The sequence below is a fragment of the Leuciscus leuciscus genome, assembly GCF_965113295.1.
Source record: "Leuciscus leuciscus genome assembly, chromosome: 1".
Taxonomy (NCBI): domain Eukaryota; kingdom Metazoa; phylum Chordata; class Actinopteri; order Cypriniformes; family Leuciscidae; genus Leuciscus; species Leuciscus leuciscus.
The window spans coordinates 866,430-893,360 of record NC_138725.1 but is presented as its reverse complement, the minus strand read 5'-3'; the positions used below and the strand labels follow the sequence as shown (position 1 = coordinate 893,360).

The following is a 26,931-nucleotide window of genomic DNA, read 5'->3' as shown; positions in this document are numbered from 1 at the left end:
TGGTGGCGCTATAGAGTTGGTCCTACAGACTCAAAAACTGGTCCAATTACTATTCATTACAATCACTACAAGTGTGGAAGGTCACGACGTGCCTAAATTCAGGGTCCGAATGTCAGAACAACTTAAACCAAGAGAGGATCAACAACAGCAAAATTTTGAAGAGGTGAAATTGAAATATTACTCTAACCACGAGGAATTAATTACAACTTTTATGTATAATCCCAGTGGTATTCCATGAACAATTAGAAAGATAATAGAAATAAAACAGTGCACTGTACAGTATCTTGAATGCCTCCATGATCTTGCTGTTCATTATCTGTCAGATTTGCTGCACCAATGCGTACAGGTTCAGTCACTACTGTTAATAATAATGTAGCCCCTATTAATGTACTACAACCTTAAACCAAAAAAAAAAAAAATTTAAAGTATTATATTAGTATGTAAAACAGTATTATTAGGTATTGTCAAAATTTCACCTGTAGTAAGTCAGTTTGGTCACTAGGAAAACACTACACCCTTTGGGATATATATATAAAAAAACACTATAGGTGATTTACAGTTTATTTCATAAACATATGTAAAAAACATATGTAATAATATGCTCAGTACATAAACATATTTGATAATTGTACAGTAAGGAAGGTATTGTCAATTTCACCTGTAGTAAGTCAGTCTGGTCACTAGGAAAGCACTACAACCTTTGGAACACGACAAAATACTTAAGGTGAATTACAGTAACTTTTTAAAAAACATATTTGTCAACTGTACGTACAGTAAGGGACTTTTTGTCAAAATTTCACCTGTAGTAAGTCAGTGTGGTCTGTAGGAACATGCTACAACCTTCGGATAGTAAAAAAATCCCTTTGGTGAATTAATGTAATTTTATTCTAAAAATATTTATGTACATTATGTACAGTGAGGCAGGTTTCCTAAATACAATCATTATAATGCACTTTTTATTGTTGCTAAAGTACAATCAGTAGCATTAGAACACATAATGTGAGAGAGATTTGCTGGTACATCTGTACTTTGCAAAAATGTAGTTGTCTGTTTGCACACAATAGAAAAAAAATTGAACTTTTTAGACGGTCCCTATCTTCTTTACCACACACATTGAATGTTCAACTGAATTTGTATGCCATTAAAACAATATTTGCCCATTTTGCTCGATTGTGGAGAGTGTTGTAGTTCACCATCTTTGTCCTAAAGATCATGTAGCTGCTTTTATTTTGCAAAAACGTGCTTTATTGCGCTTGTTATTGAGACAGTTTTTAAGCAAAAAAGTGCAAAAGTGCGAATATAAAACCAACTTTACCTAAGTTTTAACTATGACCTCACGGTTTAATTTACACATTTCTGACTGGTAGCGAACATTAGTGAAGTGTTGGTCACTAAGCTCTGCAGTTAACTATTCTCTTCCAGTAAACACTAACTAAAGCTGGCTACATAAAACACAACTACTGCCTAGATTCATGAGAGGACGGCTAAAGTGTTTAAAAGTGAAAGATACAGTAATTTCATCAACTTACCAGCGAGCATGCTTCAGAAACACTGGAAACGAATGGGGTTCATCAGTGCTGGAGCTGTCGGTGTTTACTGGAACTACTATCGGCTGCTCCCGCTCATTCATTAGCTCCGCGACACGCGTCACGCGTCACTTCCGCATTCCTCAGGTCTTCTTCTTCTTCTTTGGGCTTATTGGCGGTTCGCATTCTTAAAAGAGCATTACCGTCATCTACTGTGGGCAATAGATCAGAGACAGTATATCACAACTCCCAGAACAATCCGTGCTCGTGCTTTCACTGTCGCTGCGTGTTCAGCTCCTCCACGATCTCCAGCCAAAGCCCATCACATTCCAGAGATCAGGGATAATGATACTACTACTACTAATAATAGCCTATCTATATTCTATAGATCAAATTTGTTCTATTTAAAAACTGTATTATTATTACTGTATACCCCCTTCTACTGAGTTTAAAATCATCTTTAATGTTAATTGTTGATTACCTTTCATCTGAAATTCTTCAATTATCTCACTTCTTTCCTCTAAATATGTATACATTTATTAATATTACTAGTATATTTATTAATTAAATTCCCACAGAGCTCCATCATCCGCGAACAGCGATTTATTTATATTCTTATCTATTGTTGCAAATACATCATTAATCATAATAATAAACAACAGAGGGCTTATAACACTACCCTGAGGAGTTCCATTCTCAATTATTCCTTTACTTGATATATATTCCCCAATCTTTACTTTAATATTTCTTTCAATTGAAAACTCTTTAATCCAATTATACAATTTTCCGTCTATTCCAATTTGATCTAATTTTATCAACAACCCCCCCCCCCCCCCCCCCCCCCCCCCCGGTGGCTGAAACGGGTAATTGCATTTTTTTCAACAACAAAAAAATTGCATTGTTTAAAAAAAAGCTATATTATAAATATTTTAAATAACACAAAACAACTAAATGGTGGTAGGTAATGCATCTGATTTCATATACTGCTTTAGTAAAAAAAATAAATTCAGGGCTCTGGGTCATGTGACAGGCTAACGTAAGTCCAGCGATTCTCAGCTAGCATGGTCAGACTCGTTACACCAAAATATGGACATAAAGAGATTTTAAAAACGTTGAGTAGGGCTGCACGATATTGGAAAAAAAATTACATTGCGATATTTTTTTCCCAACGATATATATTGCGATATTGCGTGCCATCAATCCAGGCTAAAGTCAATAATTAGCCTACCATTCCATGATATTAATAATTTCACTAAGCAAGCTTCATTACAAGTGACAAAAAGGCAACTTAATATTTTATTCCAAAATTAAAACATATTTCTGTCAGAATTCGAAAAAAATATTTGTCAAAAAATCGTATTCTCTCTCTCTCTCTCTCTGTGTGTCTCTATGTTTTCGGTGCTGATGCAGTGACGCGTTCATGTAAACAGCACTTAAAAGCTGTCACAAAGAACCAGCAAAAGTAATGATTATGAATATGTAAAATATTACAATGAGACATTTTAATTGTTTATTAATAAACAAGTGTTTTCTGTAAAGATGAAGTTGACGAACTTCATCTTCGCAGTAGTGATTGCATGGGAGAGAAATGCACTTTTCATAGTTTTATTTTGTTTTGAATGGTTCTGTTTAAAAGTAGAGATTTCTGTAGATAATAGATATATTTATATATTTTTTTTTAGGTGTGTGAGGCGAGTAGGCTACCTTATACGCTGAGTTTCGGTTCCCGGATTCAGGCGCTGGCGCCTCCGTGTCGTGATTATGTCTGCTATATTTACTTTTTATTTATTAAATCCAGGAAATTCGATAATGAAACACTGATTAAAATTAAGATACAATTAATACAAAACGAAATTCGCTTTAAAGAAAGGCTTTGTGCTTTCTGTTTGAGGTCTCTGTGAAAGTTTTAAAGCAGTCTTTTAGTGCCGCTTTCATAACGGTCGCGTCCGTAATGGAGAACTGTCACGTAACATTGTTTTTTCCTCATAAATGCGAACATTTTTAAAAAAAAGACAACCATCCACAACTTTATAACACTCCAGCAAAGTACCTCTTTTTGGTCAACATCCTCCTTTTTGTAGATGAAATAGTCCCAAATAGCTGATTTTGACTTTGTCTTTTTGGTACGAAATCATTTTTATTTATTTTTATTTTTCGTCGGCCATTTTTATCTATAGGATGCCAGTGAATGTTGGCTGTGAGCGCGGTGAGCTGCGGCACAGCAAACCAATCACTGTGCAAGCACGCGGAACGTGCAAGTCACCCCAGCAAAAAGCCATACAACAAACTCGTGTTTACTGTGTGCTACCGTTCTCTTAATACACCATGGGTGCTACTACCCTTCACATCGCGTGTTCCGGCGATGTGACTATCGCTCATTCGCACATCGCGATGTCGATGTTAAAACAGAATATCGTTCAGCCCTAACGTCAAGCTCCAAATGACACAAATAGTCAGTCATCGGGATCTAAGGATACAACACAAACAACAGTAACCGATGATGACGATATGCAAATTTGCAAGACCATTATCGACGCATATGCAGGACGCAAAAAACAAAAATTACTGTTGCACTAGTCTGGACAATGTCTAGGTCTGTGAGTTTTATTTCTCTGCCAAATAACTGCTTAAGCTGGAGAAACTCAACACACTGCTGTTCAATATGTTTCAAAAGTTATTCATTTTTCCCGTGTCTCAAAATGTTTTAAATGTCACAGTAAAAAAGGTTGGGTTATTTGTTTAACCCAACCGTTGGGTTACACATATTGGGTTAATATGTTGGGTTATTTTCCAAAAATATTGGGTCATTTTAAAAATCGTTGGGTAATATCTAGAAACAACCCGACTGTTGGGTTAATTAGCCTACGGTTTCTGCAGCGACGGTTCAAATTTTAACGGTCCAGTGACAGACAGTCAACGCAGGAGCTGCTGCTGCATCCTGATTATGTAAGGAAAGTCATATCATTTTTATGTATATATAACATTAAGTATTGTGTACTGAGACGTTGAATATAATTATTCTAAATTTGAATTTTATATTTTTTAAAAACGAAGTTCCCTTTAGACCGTTTTAATGATCTCCGGGAAGTGAGATTAGAAATGAATCCTAGCTATCGCCGTTAGGTCGCTAGCAGTAATAAAGTAACATTATACTATCAAAACCGTTTACTACCAGTTACCTACTACAATAAACTAAGTAGGCCTTAGTCTAAAATCACTATCTAGCATTACGCCTGTTTTACGGTATTCATGATAGCAAATGTCTTAAAGGGACTTTAGTGATGGTCTGTCACAGCTGAAGCAGTGCTCCAGTACTTTTTTTCGTACAGGTGCGACTACAATTGTCACTAAATGCGGAACGAAAGAGCTCTACTCATTTGAACCGTAGTGCACGGACCATTTATCAGCTCGGCCCAGTGGCGCGAGCTCAGACATCGGTCACACGACACCACAACAGCACTGTGAGGTGCAGTGAGAAGCGTTTGAATTCGCTGAAATTTCCGAGATGAAAGAAAGATGAAAAAGTGCATTGAAATGGGAAACATTGTGCAACAAATAAACGATTAGTTCATGATTAGTTAAAGAAAGTTGATGTTAAAAATAAATATTTAACTCAACTGTTGGGTTATTTTAACCCAACTGGAGTTTAACCCAATGCATTGGGTTAAAATAACCCACAGTTGGGAAGGTGCTATACCAACCCACAGTTGGGTTATTAGTTGGGTTATTTTTAACCCAACATTTTTAAGTGAGATGAAGTACAACAAAATGCGAAATATAACTTGTTTTTTAATCACTCTCATTGCCACAATGTGTTTTGAAAAAAGGAAAGAAAAACTTTCAAAATCTTTTCCTTTTGGTTGAAGATAATATTTTAACAGTGCAAAAGTGGTCCACATTTCATTGATCCTAATTGTGTCCGAACGAAGATGCGATGCGAAGTCAAGTGGCTGTTTATGCGAAGTTCTACCCGTTTACAAATATGATTGTATTGTTGTAATGTTTTTTCTTGGGTTAAAAATAAATATGTGTTTATTTAGCATGTTTGTTTTGTCCATATGTGCTAGTGCTGAGTTTCCCAATTGATAGGCCATGCAGGTCCGAGCTGCTACAATGATTTCTTTTTTCTTTTTTTTTTGCCCCCCCTGGCTCGAATGTCAAACTCCGCCTATGCTCTTGGGTAAAATCCCTTCTTCCCATACCCTGTTATAAAACGTATTCGGTTACCTAACGTAACCTCGGTTCTCTCTAGAAGAGGGAACGAGTATTGCGTAAGTTGCCTACGCTGCGGGTAAAGTTGTCTTTTCTTGAGATCTGAAGCCAAAAATTATCCTTAATTTTGTATTTATTGTCAACGCAGTGCGGCAGACAGCAGACCATAGCAGGCTGTACGAGCGTGCTCATTGGCTGTCCTGCGGCAACTGCAGCAGCCTACCAGTGAGCCCCGCGTGACGTCGCGCCCTCCACGCGTCTTGCCTGCCAGAATGGGTGTGGCTAGCGTGTATAAAAGAGGGCTCACAGGCTGGAAATCTGGTTTTCATAGACTGAAGCGAATAAGCTTGTGACGCGACACGGCAGGTTACGGAATGCCTAAAGGCGGCGGAGCGAGTGATGTACACTCTCAGCGCCCTGACGGGGCATAGGAGTTTATCACTATCATCACTATCGGATGCTGGTTATTGACAGGGAGATGATCTGCGCCCTAAAGGGAGTGTCAATCGCTTTTGGGACGTAACCGTGTCTCGGTTTGAGGATGACTTTAGAGTCGTTAGGTCCGAACTCGAAACACGCGGGGCTGACAGACCCCACGCGTGTAAATCCCCCACGTGTTTTACTGATGCCAGAGCTATCAGAAAAACGGTTTTGAGCGAAAGGTATTTCAAATCCACAGAATCTAACGGTTCAAAGGGGAAAGCTTTCAGGGTCTCTAAGACCAAAGAAAGATCCCAGATCGGAACCGAGGGGGACAGCGGGGGGTTCATTCTCCTGGCTCCTCTAAGGAAGCGGATGATGAGCTCATTTCTTCCTATTGCATGGCTGCGCGTCATCTCAGCGAACGCTGCGATAGCCGCAACATATACTTTGAGCGTGGAGGGGGACCTGCCCTTGTCCAACAGCTCTTGTAGGAAGGAGAGCACCCACGAGACCCCGCCTGTGCGTGGATTCAGGCTCCTAGTGGCGCACCATTTAGTGAACACTGACCATTTAGATGCGTAGAGTCTTCTCGTGGAAGGGGCTCTAGACTGCGTGATCGTGTTTATGACCCCTTCTGGCAGATCAGCGGGTATCCGTTGATTATCCACACAGCAAAAATTGGAGTGTTAAAATTTGGGTGTTAAACATTTCCGAGTTGATTTCAACACCCTAAGAGTAATTTTAACTCATTTAGAGTAAAATGGTGTTCGGAGTTGGAGTTATTTGACAGAGTTGATCATCAGAGTTAAACCTGGCGCGGGCGCATGCGCATTTCACTTCTTCGTTCGTTGGAGAAAGCGCCATCAATGTCCTCGTGTAGGTTTGAACGGTAAGTCAAATTAAATAAAACTACTTAAGCATTTATGATTGATGCTATGAATATAACCGCAACATGTGCAATTTTACGTATAGTACGTAGCTCTATACAGAACATGCGGACAAGTTGATAATTTAAATCAAAACGAGGACATGAATTTTAGGCCTACATTGATGTTTAAATGATATGTCATGCAGCCGTACAGTGTTCATCCTTTACACTGATTTACATTGTCAAACGCATTGCAGTTATAAAAATGCTGGTCCAGGTCAAGTACAGCGAACAGCATGAAGCTGGATTGTATTGAAGGACTGTTTGACTTCATGCTATTTCATCTAAAAGGTATGTTTTATTTCACTTGATTAAAATATGGTAACCTATATTTTATATATAAATGTTGTATACAGATTTCTTTACATGTAAAAAGTATGTTCAGTTTTATCTTCTCATCTTTTTCAGTCATCGAGAGATTTTGCTTGCCTCCAGATGGAAAAGTTATATACAAGGATGCAACAGGGACAGAAGTCAATGCAGAAATATTCAGCGACCTCGTTGAACAAGGCAATCTGGTGCTGACTGTTTTCTCAAATGATGGTAAGTTTTATTGAATTTGAAAGGAGGAAGGTATCATCAAGCACTCTGAATAAATATATGATAAATTAGCTATTTCATGTTTCTGATCCTTGTGCTGGTCATCAAAATATTTTAATATTTTCTAATTCTTCAGAATTTTCAGACTACTCTTCCATATCTGAGACATCTGAATCAAGCAGCTCAAGTGCATCAACTGTAATCTTAGATGAGGTCCCTAACAAAAGACAAAGAAATGAGTATACATCTGCACTGTCTGCTAAACAGGTTAGCACAAAGCTTAGTAATTAGTGGCAGTTTCTAAAAAATTGTGAATCACCATTCTCATGTTTTTATTAGTTGGTTGAAGATGTGCTAAAATTCAAGTCTGGTGGTGAAGCAGTACTACAGGAGTTTCAAGAAACAGAAACTCTTACAGATGCCACAAGAAGACACATGATTAATATTCTGGTGTCTCACATGATTGATACACACGGGTATTTGTTTTAGCATGTTTTTCTTTTTTACACACAAATAACTGCATTGTCATTGTGTAAATTACGATAACTAATTTGATACATTCTCTTAGGCAACTCCCTACTAAATCAGTCAGAGAACAGTATGCCCATGGCATCGTGATGCTGTTCCCTTCCCTCAGAGATCCATATTCTAAGAAAGGCTACGTAAGTCATTGTTATTGTTTGCATGGCACTTTAATTCATACTTGTAATGTTATGACACAGGCTGTTTCTATGACATTGAAATTTGATTGTTTGATATTTTAGCCTGAACATGATAAAGGATTAAAAAAAGTCTATTTCAGGAACACTTCTATGATGCTGCAAGCAACACAGGATACATCGCCTGGCATATGAAAACAGTCCACAGGAAGATTCGTCGAGGATCTGTGCTACCAGACAGCCCTCTTGATGTTTCTCCAGGAGGCCCTAAATGCCAAAGGGCTACTAATTTTGAAGATCAACTTGATGGGGATGTTTGGAAAGATGCCATGTCTTTGCTCAACCATGCCTGTCATGAATGCTCAGAGACAAGAGGATCGATCCAAATGCAGCTTTATTAAATAAGGGTAATCCAAATTCGTAAACCAGTAAACAGGCAGGGGTCAAGGCAGGCGGCAATAAACAGAGTCCAATAAACAGTCCAGGGTCAAAACAGAAAACAAACACGGAATAAACGCTCGGAAATGCAGACTGACAGTACAACAAGACTTCGCAGTGAGTGAATGAATGAACATGGTATAAATAGACAGACTAACAGGATGAGACAGGTGAATACAATCAGTGAATGAGGTACAGGTGAATGTGATCAGTGATAAGTGATGATGAGTCCAGGCAGTGAGTTATGGGAATTGTAGTTTGTGAGTGAATAGGAGAGTCTTATGTGGAGTGCCCTCTGGTGGCTCTCAAGGGCACTCCAGCTGGTGATCGTTACATAGCCCCCCCTTTAAGGAGCGGATTCCAGACGCTCCTAAACTGTCCAGGAGGGAGGTGGAGCGGAGGCGGACCCGGGGGCGGGATGGAGGGCCAGGCCCGTGGAGCGGCAGAGGACCTGGATACTGCAGCAGGATGGGAGGCCAGGGCGGATCAGGCTGTGCAGGTGACCAGGGTGGAGCAGGGTGTGCAGGTGACCAGGGTGGAGCAGGGTGTGCAGGCGACCAGGGCGGCGCAGGCTGGGCAGGCGACCAGGGCGGAGCAGGCTTGGCAGGCGACCAGGGGGGAGACAACCCTTCAGGCGGCCAGGGAGGAGACGAACCTTCAGGCGGCCTGGGCGGAGACTTTCCCTCGGGCGGCCACGGCGGTGAAGACCCCTCGGGCGGCCACGGCGGTGAAGACCCCTCGGGCGGCCACGGCGGAGGAACTGGAACAGACACCAACGGCTCGGGAACTGGAACTGGCACCACCGGAACTGGCACTGGAACTGGTACCACCGGAACTGGCACTGGAACTGGCACCAACGGCTCAGGAACTGGAACTGGCACCACCGGAACTGGCACTGGAACTGGTACCACCGGAACTGGCACTGGAACTGGCACCACTGGCTCAGGAACAGGAACAGACACAGACACAGACACTGGCTCCGGCTCAGGAACTGGAACAGACACAGACACTGGCTCCGGCTCTGGATCTGGAACAGACACCAGCTCAGGGAAAGGCATGTCGGCAGCCATCTCTGCTGAGGGTAACTCTGCTGAGGACACTGGCTCGGCGGAGACCATCTTGTCCCGAGACACTGGTTCGGCGGAGACCATCTTGTCCTGAGACACTGGCTCGGCGGTGGCCATCTTGTCCGAAGACACAGGTGTGGAGTCGGCCATCTTGTCCGAAGACACAGGCGTGGAGTCGGCCATCTTGTCCGAAGACACAGGCGTGGAGTCGGCCATCTTGTCCGAAGACACAGGCGTGGAGTCGGCCATCTTGTCCGAAGACACAGGCGTGGAGTCGGCCATCTTGTCCGAAGACACAGGTGTAGAAAAAGGAACAGATTCAGGCTCAGGAACAGATTCAGTCTCGGCGGGACGAGACTCTGGACGGGCGGACGTGACGTGAAGCTCTGGCTCTGGCTCGGCAGGACTGACGTGAAGCTCTGGCTCTGGCTCGGCAGGACTGACGTGAAGCTCGGGCTCGGCAGGACTGACGTGAAGCTCTGGCTCTGGATCAGGATCAGTGCGCTCTGAGCTTGATGGGACCAGCGGCAGCGAGGGCTTTGAACTGGGTAGGACCAGCGGCGAAGAGGACTTTGAACTGGACAGGACCAGCAGCGAAGAGGGCTCTGAGCTGGGCAGGACCAGCGGCGAAGAGGGCTCTGAGCTGGGCAGGACCAGCGGCGAAGAGGGCTCTGAGCTGGGCAGGACCAGTGGCGAAGAGGGCTCTGAGCTGGGCAGGACCAGCGGCGAAGAGGGCTCTGAGCTGGGCAGGACCAGCGGCGAAGAGGGCTCTGAGCTGGGCAGGACCAGCGGCGAAGAGGGCTCTGAGCTGGGCAGGACCAGCGGCGAAGAGGGCTCTGAGCTGGGCGGCAGGACCAGCGGCAAAGAGGGCTCTGAGCTGGGCGGCAGGACCAGCGGTGAAGGCTTTGTGCTGGGCAGGACCAGCGGTGAAGGCTTTGTGCTGGGCAGGACCAGCGGTGAAGGCTTTGTGCTGGGCAGGACCAGCGGTGAAGGCTTTGTGCTGGGCAGGACCAGCGGTGAAGGCTTTGTGCTGGGCAGGACCAGCGGTGAAGGCTTTGTGCTGGGCAGGACCAGCGATGAACACAGCTCTGGACTGGCGTGAAGTGCAGGCTCGACTGGACTGGCGTGAAGTGCAGGCTCGGCTGGACTGGCGTGAAGTGCAGGCTCGGCAGGAAGATGCTCAGGCAGGAAGGTCTCGGTGAAACATGATTTATGCAGGATAGTCTCAGCGGGACGAGACTCCTGCACGATGGCCCTTATGGCAACACGTACTGACCTCAGTGGGGTATCGGCCACACTGGATACCAGTCCTGGACGATAATAGACCGATCCGGTGACTAGCTTGATGGCTGGCGTGACGGGAACAGTCTCTGGAAACGCCCCCTCAACAGTAGAGGGCTCGGGGAATTCTGCTAAGACGTAACGAGGCTCTGGGCGGTCTGCTGAGACGTGACGGGGCTCTGGACGATCTGCTGAGACGTAACAGGGCTCTGGAAATTCTGCTGAGAAGTGACGAGGCTCTGGAAGATCTGCTGAGAAGTGACGGGGCTCTGGAAGATCTGCTGAGAAGTGACAAGGCTCTGGAAGATCTGCTGAGAAGTGACAGGGCTCTGGAAGATCTGCTGAGAAGCGACAGGGCTCTGGAAATTCTGCTAAGACATAACGAGAGTACGGGGAGGTATAGCAGAATTCTGGTTCAACGGGTGTGGTGAGTTCATGGGAACCCTCATCCACAGGGCCCACAGAAGAGGATGAGCCGCTTATCCTCAGGGCGAATTCAATATATTGACCTAAAGTCCATTGAGGGGTGTTGTCAGGCATGAGATAATTTAACATGTCCTCAAGCCCATATCGGAAACTATCCTTTAAGACTGCATCGTCCAAGTCTACCCCATGGCAGAGCTCACAAAATTCGTCAACATATTCCTCAATGGATCGGTTACCTTGGCTGAGGCGGAAGAGACTGATTAGTGGGTCCATGGTGGGTCTCGGTTCTTTCTCGGCTGCTGGATCTGAAGTGGCGAAGTCTTCTGTCATGTAGTGATGTTACATATGACACTGAAGCTTCGATGCGCGTATCACACAAGCGAAACAATTTCTAGTGAAGCCCCGTATCGGGGTGTGTATTGGTTTACCAGAGTCACGTGATCGATGACAAACGAAGCCTCACTTTCTCTCCAGTCACGTGCGCGTTTCGCTTTGGGTGTCAGAAGGCTCGAACTCCAGATCGTATTTAACGAGTCATTGTTGGCTCAGTCTGGCTGATCATTGGGTTTGTGAGGAGAGTGCTGTACTTTGAAAGTTAATCATCAATAATAGCCTATATTAGCCTACATTTAAATAAGCAAAAATTATTTTTCGCTACTTAGGCTATTATTATTTTTTGTTGTGTCTTTTTGTTTGTGTAAAATCTTTGCACTTTTTGGTGATTTTAGGTAATTTGGTGTTGGTATTGGGGTTTAGGGTGAGATTAGGGGAGAGGGGTGTTGGTGTTTGGTGAATGGTTTGTATTTAGAGCAATGGCAACATCCAAAAATAATAAAAATAATTAAAAACTTTATCAACTTTCTGTCATTCCTACAGTTAATTAAGCACTATCAGTAACAAGTGTCATAAGCACATTTAATAACAGATTATCCTATAAGACAATGTCCTTATTCATTGTGTGTGTGTGTGTGTGTGACTGTGTGTGTGTAGAAAGAGAGAGAGAGAGAGAGAGAGAGAGAGAGAAGGCCTACATTAGATCTTATTGAATCATATAAGCTCATTTTATATTTTAATTGTCACACTTTAATGGGTAAAAAAAAATATTTTAATGAACAAATCAAACACAAACATGTAAAGTTTTTATTTGTACACATAACATTGAAACCGAGGAGTGTGTTGTGGTTGCTTCATCTGCCAGAGCTTCTAACACAGGCTTCTGGCTGCTTTATTCTAAATAAGCACCAGATGGCGCTGTTCTCAACACTCTCGAAGCTTTGAATCTTTTCCCGGAACAGTTAGGGGAAAGCTTCAGTGATTCATGAGGCTTCATTTCCCCATCCCTACTGTCATGAATGCTCAGAGACAAGAGGATCGATCCAAATGCAGCTTTATTAAATAAGGGTAATCCAAATTCGTAAACCAGTAAACAGGCAGGGGTCAAGGCAGGCGGCAATAAACAGAGTCCAATAAACAGTCCAGGGTCAAAACAGAAAACAAACACGGAATAAACGCTCAGAAATGCAGACTGACAGTACAACAAGACTTCGCAGTGAGTGAATGAATGAACATGGTATAAATAGACAGACTAACAGGATGAGACAGGTGAATACAATCAGTGAATGAGGTACAGGTGAATGTGATCAGTGATAAGTGATGATGAGTCCAGGCAGTGAGTTATGGGAATTGTAGTTTGTGAGTGAATAGGAGAGTCTTATGTGGAGTGCCCTCTGGTGGCTCTCAAGGGCACTCCAGCTGGTGATCGTTACAATGCCACAGATAAGTCACACATTTTCCAGAAGATGAGACAGACCTTTCAGCATCACCAGAAGCTTGTTAAAGATCCAGGCTCTAGTGTTGATATCCTGTCCACCTTCCCAAGATTTCTGGTTACAAAGGGGCTGGTAAGTTTGGAATAACATGTTTTCAATGGCATGCAATTTGAGAGTATTGTTTATAGTTTAGTTTAATATCTTCTTTCTTAAAGGTGGATCAGGACTTCACTCTCCTATTTGATGCCGAGATATCCACCAGGCTGCTTCAAAAGTGGGACATGTTCTTTAGGCCAAATGTCATAAAAGAAGCCAAGCGTCTATCATCGACAGCAGAGTTGAGTCAGTTGTTGCTGTCAGCAGAAGGTGATCTTGACGAGGCAAGAGGTAAGTTGTATTTGATTTAATTATTTTGGAGCATTTGCTAAATTTGCAGTTATAGTTACTTGTATTGTTATAGGGTTAGGGTTATTTTTGATGAGAAAAATGAGCAACATCACAACCTATAAAACAGGTGTTTTCCAGATTAATTTGTTTAATCTGGAAAACAATTTTCAGGCTAAACATGAACTAAACAGATGAATGTTTAATATGCTCTCTGTTCTTAATCAAACTTAGTGTTACATTTGAAGTTTTCAGTTTATTAATTCATGTTAATCTTTGTCTTCAGTCTATGACCAGGAATTGGCATCGCTGCTGTTACTGATACATCTTCTTCCACCACCACCAGGAGGACCGAAGTCTCCAAAAATCTGTACATGTGATGTTATTATTGTTACTTCAAATAATGAACATTGTGTTTTCACCTTGTCTCACTTTAGGCATGACAGTTTACTTGAAGCACTTGATTGCTGACCACCACAAACTATTTAAGTACTTGTACCCAAGCATCATTTTATGATCCATTACCCCTCTTCAATAAGGAAAATTGGCCCTTTATTATATATGTGGTCTATGAGGTTTGAGGCCAAACACAAGATTTTCAAAGATTTTTTTTAAAAATTCAAAAACATAACAAAATCGTTGGCTAAAAAGCATCAGATGGCCATTGCTTATCATTGGGAATCCTTTACCCTCAAACATAATGAGTTTGGGCCAATTAAATCATTTTCCCTAAGAGATGAGAATGTGGTCAGCAATCATATCCTTGAAATGATCTCGTTAAAAGATGTCTTCTTAACCAGTTGGGTTAAAGTTGATGATGTTGAATATAGAGCTGGACTTGTTATTTGCAGTGCAATGGAAAATGAAATGCCAGTCTTTTGTCAAATAAGTGATGTACTTTTGGTTGACAACCTCATTTATCTATTGGTAAACAAACTATTTACAGAGAATTTTGATGAGCATCTTCATGCATTCAGAGTACTACAAAGTGAGGAAAGGTGTGTTATAAAAATGTCAGAGATTAAATTTTGTAAGCCATTTGATATTCAAAGCTCATACAGTGTTGCAGATGAACGTTTGTATATCATACCTTCTTTTGTAATGTTTTAAATCAACTTAAAATTGCACTGTGAAAGAATAAAAAATAAACAAGTTGATGGAAATGATTTTGTCTGCTGGAGTTTATTTAACTATGTTTTGTAGATATTTTTTTTAACACTACAGATTGAAACTAATTAATAATTAATAAAACATGTAACTCTGAACAGTGTTGTTTTTCTGTATCCATTTGAGTGTTATTTTAACACTTTATAGAGTCAAAGAAGGAACTCTGGTATAGTGTTAAATGTTTAACTATTGTGAAAGTGTTCATTTAACTCCGGAAAGTGTGGAGCTATATAAACTCTCAAAAAGTGTTGAAATCAACTCTGTGAGAGTTAATTCAACACTGGACTTTTTGCTGTGCACGCATGCAGAGACCAGCGCTCTGGATGGGGATGCCAGATCGATCCACCGGCTTGAGAGAGGAGATCTCTCTTCACCGGGATCGGCCATGGGGGCGAGTGCGACAGCCTCACTAGCTCTGGGTACCAGATTTGGCTCTCCCATTGCGGGGCTATGAGGAGCACTGAGTGGCGTGTTTCCCTGATCCTCTTTATTACCTGTGGTAACAGAGAGATCGGAGGGAAAGCATACAGTGGGCGGCTGGGCCAGGTTTGGGCCAGCGCGTCCTCGCTTTTTGAGAAAAACCTCAATGAGCGTTGTCCTTTGACGCAAATAAGTCGACTTCCGCCCTGCCGAACAGGCGCCACAGTAGCTGGACTGTCTGAGGGTGCAGGAACCATTCTCCCGGGGGAATGTTGTCTCTGGACAGTCTGTCTGGACCGACATTCAACGAGTGATGAGCCCACACTAGAATGCGTTTTGTCAGATTGCAGAGATTTCTGAATCTGACACCGCCCTGTCGGTTCACATAGGACACCACAGACATGTTGTCCGAACGGACTAGCACGTGGTGATCCTGTATATGTGGGAGGAAGTGCTTGAGCACGTTCTCGACCGCTATCATCTCCAAACAGTTTAAATGGAGGCATTTCTCCTGGTCTGACCACAGGCCAAAGACCGGTTTGCCCTCGAACAGAGCGCCCCAACCTAAGTTGGATGCATCTGTCGAGATAACTTTGCGGTGCGAGACGGCTCCCATTATCACTCCCCGCTGGGACCAGTCGGCCGCTAACCGGGGTCTCAGTGCTGAAAGTCACTCTGATTCATATGCCGCCGGACGCCCAGGCTCGGTGAGGCACACGAGCGTTCAACCAGCGTTGTAGAGGGCGCATATGCAGTAGACCCAGCTGAAGCACTGCTGCAGCTGATGCCATACAACCCAGCATCCTCTGAAACATTCTCAGAGGGGTGCGGCGCTGCCTAGCTGGAAAGACGCGGCCAGGTGTTGGATACGGCGCGCGCGCTGTATCGACAGCCGGGCCGTCATTGCCACAGAGTCCAGTTCCAAGCCCAGAAAAGAGGTTGACTGACTGGGCAGTAACGAGCTCTTGGTCCAGATGACCGTGAGACCCAAGCTTTCCAGATGGCTGAGAAGCACTGTTCTGTGAGAGATAAGTTCCTCCTCTGACTGTGCTAGAATCAGCCAATCGTCCAGATAGTTCAAAATTTGCATGCCCTGACCTCTCAGGGGAGCGAGAGCCGCGTCCATGCACTTCGTGAATGTACGGGGTGCTAAAGACAGACCGAACGGCAGGACGGTGTACTGATATACCTGACCATCGAAGGCGAATCTCAAGAATGGCCTGTGACGGGGTATTATCTGGATCTGAAAGTAAGCGTCTTTCAGATCGAGGGAAATAAACCAGTCTCTCGGGCAAATCTGCGCGAGAATCTGTCTGGTTGTGAGCATTTTGAACGGTCTTTTCATAAGAGCTTTGTTCAAATATCTCAGATCTAAAATTGGTCTGAGAGCTCCGTCCTTCTTGGGCACGGCTGATCACGGCAAATAACGGCTGTAAAAACCTGCCTCGCTCAGAGAAGGGTGTACCGGTTCTATAGCTTCGCTTTTTCTGCACGAAGTAGGTGTGCTACTTCCCCATTCACTCTCGTCTCGGTTCGCGCACGAAAGCGCGGGGGACGGCGAGCGAACTGCAGTGAATAGCCTTCTCTCACTGTGCTCAGCACCCATTCTGACACGCCTGGAATAGCTTCCCATGCTTTCGCATGTACAGCTAAGGGCAGAATGACCTCCGGGTTCCGATAGCCGTGATGCACGGGCTCGGGACCTGATTTGTAGTCGCGGGCGCGGCGCGCGCGCTCTCGGTGCTTGAATACGGTGGCTCGCATACAGAGATGGCTGGCCGTTTTACACACATTGTCCCGGTGGCTTTGGACGGGGAACATATTGTTCGAGGGACGGCGCATGAAAGCGGCGCCGGGGGTGCAGTGTTCGTCAGTGTGTGTGAGCGGTGAGCACGCTGTGGACACGTGACCTACTCAAGCGGCTTTTTTCCGCTTTATGGGAGTGGGCTCTGATAGAGACACGGGGTTTATAGTGCTTGTGTGTAGGGGTGAGCACAGAAACGTGGGCACATTTCCTACACTTGAAACACATGCGGCGTGAGCCGGATAACCAGACACTAAGCTCTTTGCAGGCTTTAGACGGGAGGGCAGCTTTTGAACGCCATCCAGAGGGCGGGCAAAGGTGCGCTGCGACCGCCTCTTCCACGGGGGGAATGGCATTGTACCCCTTCTCAAGAAAACTCAAGTGCAGAGGAAAGGGATTTTTAATAAACAAAAGAACAACGTAAAACAAACACCCACGAGGGGGAAAACATTACAAAATACCAAACAACAACTTCAAAAGTGAACATACCAAACGGGTCACGGGGAAACGGGAGACGTGTACAAGACAACGATCCGACACAGACTGCAAACACAAAGGAACTTATAAAAGGGACAAATCAGGCAGGTAATGAGGAACAACAGGTGGGGCAAATGAAACCAATAATAAGATAACAAGGAGGGTGGGGTCAAAACAATGACAGGAACACAAACACCACATGTGCTACACAAGACAGGACAGGCATGTGACATTTATACACATTTACAGGTTTTAGCATTGAGGTCTTATTATCTGTGGGGGTGCTGCTGCTGTACTTATTTGCTTTATATATCCAGATGTATTTCTAATATTCTGACCACCTCATGTGTGTAAACAGGGCAACATCACATCATTTAACTATGACCTCAGGGTTTAATTTACACATTTCTGACTGGTAGCGAACATTAGTGAAGTGTTGGTCACTAAGCTAGCTGCAGTTAACTATTCTCTTCCAATAAACACTAACTAAAGCTGGCTACATAAACACAACTACTGCCTAGATTCATGAGAGGACGGCTGAAGTGTTTAAAAGTGAAAAATACAGTAATTTCATCAACTTACCAGCGCGCGTGCTTCAGAAACACTGGAAACAAATGGAGCTCAGTGCTGGACCTATCGGTGTTTGCTCCGCGACACGCGTCACTTCCGCATTCCAAAGTTACGTACATGACCGACCGACCAATGGTGGCGTGCGAGAAGGCGGGACCTAAAGCAACGCACAAACGCACACAATGAATGAATGGCGACAAAAGCTGAATCCCGGGCTTTTTGGGCGATCATTTTTTAAGGTCCAAAAAGAGGACATGTCCGGGAAAAGGGGACGTATGGTAGGGATGGGGAAATTAAGCCTTGTGAATCACTGAGGCTTTCCCCTGACTGTTCCGGGAAAGACTCAAAGCTTCGAGAGTGTGGAGAACAGCGCCACCTGGTGCTTATTTAAAATAAAGCAGCCAGAAGCCTGTGTTAGGTATGAAGCAACCACAACACACTCTCAATGTTATGTGAACAAATAAAAGCCTTACACGTTTGTGTTTGATTTGTTCATTACATAAATTATTTTACCCATTAAAGTGTAACAGTAAAATATAAAATGAGCTTATATGATTCAATAAGATCTAACGTAGGCCTACTCACTCTCTCACTCTACACACACACACACACACACACACACACACACACACAGTGCGTGTTTGAGCTTTGTTTGTGCTGGTCTACAGCACTGTCCAACAGAAGACAAAGGTTTCCACCCCAGAAGTGTGAGGAGAAAAATGACTGTACATGTACATTGACTGAATATAAGACACATCAACGGTCAACAATTATAAAATAAAATAATAAAAAATAAATTAATAATAAATAAATTAATTAATTAATTAATTAATACATACATTTTTATTTTTTCTTCTTCTTTTTTAGAAATGCATACATACATTGGAAGCTATAAGCTCAAAATATTCCCAGATAGGGGAAGTCTTCCTTTTTTTTGGCTGTTGCCATTGCTCTAAATACAAACCCTTCACCAAACACTAACACCCTATCTGACACCCAAAGTGAAACGCGCACGTGATTGGACAGAAAGTGAGGCTTCACAGAGAGGAGAACTTCCACTCTCAGTAAACTTCCGGCTTCTGAACTGGCTGCAGTTCCACTCTGGCTCCACATGAGGGCGCTCACAGGAGGAGTGCAGTTCCGCTCTGGCTCCACATGAGGGCACTCACAGGACGAGTGCAGTTCCGCTCTGGCTCCACATGAGGGCGCTCACAGGACGAGTGCAGTTCCTCTCTGGCTCCACATGAGGGCGCTCACAGGACGAGTGCAGTTCCGCTCTGGCTCCACATGAGGGCACTCACAGGACGAGTGCAGTTCCGCTCTGGCTCCACATGAGGGCGCTCACAGGACGAGTGCAGTTCCACTCTGGCTCCACATGAGGGCGCTCACAGAACGAGTGCAGTTCCACTCTGGCTCCACATGAGGGCGCTCACAGGACGAGTGCAGTTCCACTCTGGCTCCACATGAGGGCGCTCACAGGACGAGTGCAGTTCCACTCTGGCTCCACATGAGGGCACTCACAGGACGAGTGCAGAATGAATGGAGGTCTATGGCGCTATACCCCTCAAAATCCACTTTTCTCAGGATATAATTTGTTGTCTAGTAATTTGAATGTTGTATTCGAAAGGAGATGCAAAGAAATTACACATTGCTGGGTGTTAGATTTTTTAGAGTCAATTATTAGTTTAAAAAGTCTTTTAAAGTGTCAATGACGTCACACACATCGTACGACCAGAGATACTGCTTTACGGCAATCCTTCAGTCACTTTGGTGCTTTCGCGCTCTGCACTTTCTTTTCTCTCGAGGCATCGACAACACAGCTGACACAGGCAAACACACAACACACAACACAGCTGACACAGGTAAACACACACAGCTGACACAGGTAAACACACACAGCTGACACAGGTAAACACACAACACAGCTGACACAGGCAAACACACGACACAGCTGACACAGGGAAACACACAACACAGCTGACACAGGGAAACACACAACACAGCTGACACAGGGAAACACAACACAGCTGACACAGGGAAACACACAACACAGCTGACACAGGGAAACACAACACAGCTGACACAGGCAAACACACGACACAGCTGACACGGCAAACACACGACACGGCTGACACAGGTAAACACACGACACAGCTGACACAGGGAAACACACAACACAGCTGACACACGGAAACACAACAACACAGCTGACACAGGGAAACACACAACACAGCTGACACAGGGAAACACAAAACAGCTGACACAGGGAAACACAAGACAGCTGACACATGGAAAACACACAACACAGCTGACACAGGCAAACGCACAACACAGCTGACACAGGCAAACACACGACACAGCTGACACAGGCAAACACACAACACAGCTGACACAGGCAAACACACAACACAGGCAAACACACAACACAGCTGACACAGGCAAACACACAACACAGCTGACACAGGGAAACACACAACACAGCTGACACAGGGAAACACACAACACAGCTGACACAGGCAAACACAACACAGCTGACACAGGGAAACACAACAACACAGCTGACACAGGCAAACACACAACACAGCTGACACAGGCAAACACACGACACAGCTGACACAGGTAAACACACGACACAGCTGACACAGGGAAACACATGACACATCTGACACAGGTAAACACACAACACAGCTGACACAGGCAAACACACAACACAGCTGACACAGGGAAACACAAGACAGCTGACAAAGGGAAACACACAACACAGCTGACACAGGGAAACACAACAACACAGCTGACACAGGTAAACACAACACAGCTGACACAGGTAAACACACAACACAGCTGACACAGGCAAACACACACAGCTGACACAGGTAAACACACAACACAGCTGACACAGGTAAACACACAACACAGCTGACACAGGCAAACACACGACACAGCTGACACAGGCAAACACACAACACAGCTGACACAGGCAAACACACAACACAGCTGACACAGGTGAACACAACACAGCTGACACAGGGAAACACACAACACAGCTGACACAGGGAAACACACAACACAGCTGACACAGGCAAACACACGACACAGCTGACACAGGCAAACACACGACACAGCTGACACAGGCAAACACACAACACAGCTGACACAGGGAAACACAACAACACAGCTGACACAGGCAAACACACAACACAGCTGACACAGGGAAACACACAACACAGCTGACACAGTCAAACACACGACACAGCTGACACAGGTAAACACACAACACAGCTGACACAGGGAAACACAACAACACAGCTGACACAGGGAAACACAACAACACAGCTGACACAGGTAAACACACAAGACAGCTGACACAGGGAAACACACAAGACAGCTGACACAAGGAAACACACAACACAGCTGACACAGTCAAACACAACACAGCTGACACAGGGAAACACACAAGACAGCTGACACAGGGAAACACAAGACAGCTGACACAGGGAAACACAAGACAGCTGACACAAGGAAACACACAACACAGCTGACACAGGCAAACACACAACACAGCTGACACAGGTAAACACACAACACAGCTGACACAGGCAAACACACAACACAGCTGACACAGGGAAACACAACAACACAGCTGACACAGGCAAACACACAACACAGCTGACACAGGGAAACACACAACACAGCTGACACAGGGAAACACACAACACAGCTGACACAGTCAAACACACGATACAGCTGACACAGGGAAACACACAACACAGCTGACACAGGGAAACACAGGACACAGCTGAAACAGGGAAACACACGACACAGCTGACACAGGTAAACACACAACACAGCTGACACAGGCAAACACACAACACAGCTGACACAGGGAAACACACAACACAGCTGACACAGGCAAACACACGACACAGCTGACACAGGGAAACACACAATACAGCTGACACAGGGAAACACAACAACACAGCTGACACAGGGAAACACACAACACAGCTGACACAGGGAAACACACAACACAGCTGACACAGGGAAACACACAACACAGCTGACACAGGCAAACACACAACACAGCTGACACAGGGAAACACAACACAGCTGACACAGGGAAACACAACACAGCTGACACAGGTAAACACACGACACAGCTAAACACAACACAGCTGACACAGGTAAACACAACACAGCTGACACAGGTAAACACAACACAGCTGACACAGGGAAACACACGTCACAGCTGACACAGGGAAACACACAACACAGCTAAACACAACACAGCTGACACAGGTAAACACAACACAGCTGACACAGGGAAACACACGACACAGCTGACACACGGAAACACACGACACAGCTGACACAGGGAAACACACGACACAGCTGACACAGGTAAACACATGACTCAGCTGACACAGGTAAACACACGACACAGCTAAACACAGGTAAACACACAACACAGCTGACACAGGCAAACACAACACAGCTGACACAGGGAAACACAACAACAGCTGACACAGGGAAACACAACAACAGCTGACACAGGGAAACACAAGACAGCTGACACAGGCAAACACACGACACAGCTGACACAGGGAAACACAACAACAGCTGACACAGGGAAACACAACAACAGCTGACACAGGGAAACACAACAACAGCTGACACAGGGAAACACACAACACAGCTGACACAGGGAAACACAAGACAGCTGACACAGGGAAACACACAACACAGCTGACACAGGGAAACACACAACACAGCTGACACAGGGAAACACACAACACAGCTGACACAGGGAAACACACAACACAGCTGACACAGGGAAACACACAACACAGCTGACACAGACAAACGCACAACACAGCTGACACAGGGAAACACAACAACAGCTGACACAGGGAAACACAACAACAGCTGACACAGGGAAACACACAACACAGCTGACACAGGGAAACACACAACACAGCTGACACAGGGAAACACACAACACAGCTGACACAGGGAAACACACAACACAGCTGACACAGGGAAACACACAACACAGCTGACACAGGGAAACACACAACACAGCTGACACAGGGAAACACACAACACAGCTGACACAGGGAAACACAACACAGCTGACACAGGGAAACACACAACACAGCTGACACAGGTAAACACAACACAGCTGACACAGACAAACACACAACACAGCTGACACAGGTAAACACAACACAGGGAAACACAACACAGCTGACACAGGGAAACACACAACACAGCTGACACAGGCAAACACACAACACAGCTGACACAGGCAAACACACAACACAGCTAAACACAGGTAAACACACAACACAGCTGACACAGGCAAACACAACACAGCTGACACAGGCAAACACACAAGACAGCTGACACAGGGAAACACAAGACAGCTGACACAGGGAAACACACAACACAGCTGACACAGGCAAACACACAACACAGCTGACACAGGTAAACACACAACACAGCTGACACAGGCAAACACACAACACAGCTGACACAGGCAAACACACAACACAGCTGACACAGGGAAACACACAACACAGCTGACACAGGCAAACACACAACACAGCTGACACAGGTAAACACACAACACAGCTGACACAGGCAAACACACAACACAGCTGACACAGGCAAACACACAACACAGCTGACACAGGGAAACACACAACACAGCTGACACAGGCAAACACACAACACAGCTGACACAGGCAAACACACAACACAGCTAAACACAGGTAAACACACAACACAGCTGACACAGGCAAACACAACACAGCTGACACAGGGAAACACACAAGACAGCTGACACAGGGAAACACAAGACAGCTGACACAGGGAAACACACAACACAGCTGACACAGGGAAACACAACAACACAGCTGACACAGGGAAACACAACACAGCGAACACAGGGAAACACACAACACAGCTGTCACAGGGAAACACACAACACAGCTGACACAGGTAAACACACAACACAGCTGACACAGGCAAACACACAACACAGCTGACACAGGCAAACACACAACACAGCTGACACAGGGAAACACACAACACAGCTGACACAGGCAAACACACAACACAGCTGACACAGGCAAACACACAACACAGCTAAACACAGGTAAACACACAACACAGCTGACACAGGCAAACACAACACAGCTGACACAGGGAAACACACAAGACAGCTGACACAGGGAAACACACAACACAGCTGACACAGGGAAACACACAACACAGCTGACACAGGGAAACACAACAACACAGCTGACACAGGGAAACACAACAACACAGCTGACACAGGTAAACACACAAGACAGCTGACACAGGGAAACACACAAGACAGCTGACACAAGGAAACACACAACACAGCTGACACAGTCAAACACAACACAGCTGACACAGGGAAACACACAAGACAGCTGACACAGGGAAACACAAGACAGCTGACACAGGGAAACACAAGACAGCTGACACAAGGAAACACACAACACAGCTGACACAGGCAAACACACAACACAGCTGACACAGGTAAACACACAAGACAGCTGACACAGGCAAACACACAACACAGCTGACACAGGCAAACACACAACACAGCTGACACAGGTAAACACACAAGACAGCTGACACAGGGAAACACACAACACAGCTGACACGGGCAAACACACGTGCTAGAAGCGTTATTGTTTTGTTCAGCCACACTGAGGCAGAAAAGGCTGAGGAGCACAAAGAAACACTTCGCCTATGAAGCTCATGATGAACCATTCATGGATGTGTTGAAGATGCTAGAAGTGACATTCTTTTACACGGTTGTAGACGCTGTCAAATCTTTTGTTGAAGACACGTTTGTCAGTTTCAGTGAAGTGAGAGACAAGTTCAGCGTGCTCAACTTCAAGAGTCTGACACTAGGTGAATTGGGAGCACAATGTGAGACACTTAGTAAAACTCTATCGACAAACAAAGATGCAGACATCAGTGGAAGGGAACTTGCTCTTGAGTTGACAAACTTCCCACAACTGCCGTCAAGCGAAATGACCCTGCATAGCCTCCTGTCATTTATTCACACTCAGCATTGACCTTACCTGTTACTGTAGTCAGTGCAGAAAGAAGCTCTTTATAGCTCAAACTAATCCACACACACCTGAGATCCACAATGGCCCAGGAGCGCTTATCAGGACTGGCTATTCTGAGTGTTAACCACAAAACATGCGAGACTGTGTCATATGATGAGGTGATTGACGACTTTGAAGTCACGCAAAGTAAAAATCTAAATCTGTAGCCCTATATTTTATTATAGAATTAATTTATTTTTTATTTGATTTAGTTTTTATGTACAATTTATTTATATTATATGTGTGCCATGTATATATGTTTACTTTCATTTTTCAAGCTCACTTGCACTCGTTTGTTTAAATTCGTGTAAATATTTTTTCATGTGTACGTTGAATGTTACACTTAAATATTGACAAGAAATACCTGGCCGCCTGAAGACGACCCTTCAGAACAGACGCCGGCTCAGGGGACAGGAACAGGCTCAGGCTCAGGAACAGTTTCATGTAAATATTTATTGTTGTGGTTTAATTATTTCTTTTCAGGGAAATGACTTCAGAGATTTTCGATACCAGAAATATTAGACTTTATTAACAAACAAAGCCGAGAGACCCTCTGCAGAAAGAGCCCCTGCAGAAAGATTGTCCAGCAGACGTATATACCTTCTCCTTCTCCCAAATATGGTAATACATTCTATAGGTATTTTGAGAAATAGTTTGTACCATGTGACATTACTGAAATAGAATTCTCTGCTGTAACCACACAGCTCTTAGGTTCCAAAGTCACCCAAAGACATACACAGACGGAAAGGAAATAATAGTGTACAAAAAACAGTTAAATTACTTATTTTCTAAATAATAAAATCTTCAACATTCCCTCCTCTGGGGCTTATCTAAGCCCCACATTCACTATCCTTTTCCAGAGTGTAGTTTCAAAATCCAGTCCCCTCCGTTATACTACCTTGGTGACTAAATTAAATCACTCATTCTTATTTTCAATGACTGAAATTATGCCACCACACTCCTGGAGCAATCGAGCCAAACATCTTTCTCCATACATTTTTCTTTCTTTCAGTTGTTTTTCTTTCTTTCAATGGAGAAAGTAAAAGACTCGAATCCTCCCTAATCAAACATCAAACATTGTTATAAGCGTGAGCGTGTATTTTGGTTCAGCATTGTCTTATTGTCACAGTTATGTATAATATGTCAAACATAAAAATCCCTTATACTATAAAGTTCTTCTTGCAATGTAGATATCCTCTTCGACACATACCATCAACGTCCAATGATTGTAAATCTCAATTTGGTTTATAAACCCAATCTTAATAATATATGATTTATTTGCCCTCTAAAATTAGTTTTCATTATCTTCTTGATATGGGAAGTACACAACAGAATAATAACCCCCTTTCAATATTACAACTCCAAAAAACATTCCTAATTCTTTAAATCAAGTTTTCCTTAACTTTTTGACTCAATCGTATTTGCTCATTTTTCTCCAAACATAGGTCATTCTACTTTTTTCATGTAATTGTTTTCATTATAATAAAGGCAAATCATTATAATAAATCTCTGCTGATTATAGTAGAATCATTGGTTTAGTTTGCTTTTTCATTTTGCATAATCCATATGAATTTTGATTTAAAATAGGTCTGGGTAAAAATAACTTTCTCTCTTTTTTATTCGCTTCTTATTTATGAAGGAATATCAATTCTTAAATTTGAAGAATCAATCTTTTAGTCAGTCATTTTT

General features: G+C 44.1%; 1 protein-coding gene and 2 long non-coding RNA genes across 6 annotated transcripts in view; 2 read left to right on the top strand and 1 right to left on the bottom strand.

Moving 5' to 3' along the window:
• LOC309479673 (uncharacterized protein) overlaps window positions 1-26,931 on the bottom strand; it is a 107,689-nt gene that overhangs the window by 59,086 nt on the left and 21,672 nt on the right. The window contains exon 2 of one of the 3 annotated variants that reach the window (XM_082143869.1): window positions 1,530-2,039. The exons of 1 other annotated variant lie outside the window; for it this stretch is intronic. In XM_082143869.1, coding sequence (XP_081999995.1) covers window positions 1,530-1,539 — 10 coding nt within the window. In that variant the 5' untranslated portion in view covers window positions 1,540-2,039. Of the gene's footprint in view, window positions 1-1,529; window positions 2,049-26,931 lie in introns of those variants that run through there. One more of the 3 variants, XM_082143870.1, reaches the window with a different exon arrangement.
• LOC309473967 lies at window positions 6,974-7,628 on the top strand. 2 transcript variants are annotated; one of them, XR_014197139.1, is made up of 3 exons: window positions 6,974-7,050; window positions 7,287-7,380; window positions 7,498-7,628. It is a non-coding gene; the product is annotated as an uncharacterized lncRNA (long non-coding RNA). The 2 variants fall into 2 exon arrangements; XR_014197140.1 differs by having other exon boundaries at window positions 7,525-7,622.
• On the top strand, window positions 7,643-8,279 carry LOC309473960. The gene is made up of 3 exons (XR_014197138.1): window positions 7,643-7,896; window positions 7,979-8,079; window positions 8,198-8,279. It is a non-coding gene; the product is annotated as an uncharacterized lncRNA (long non-coding RNA).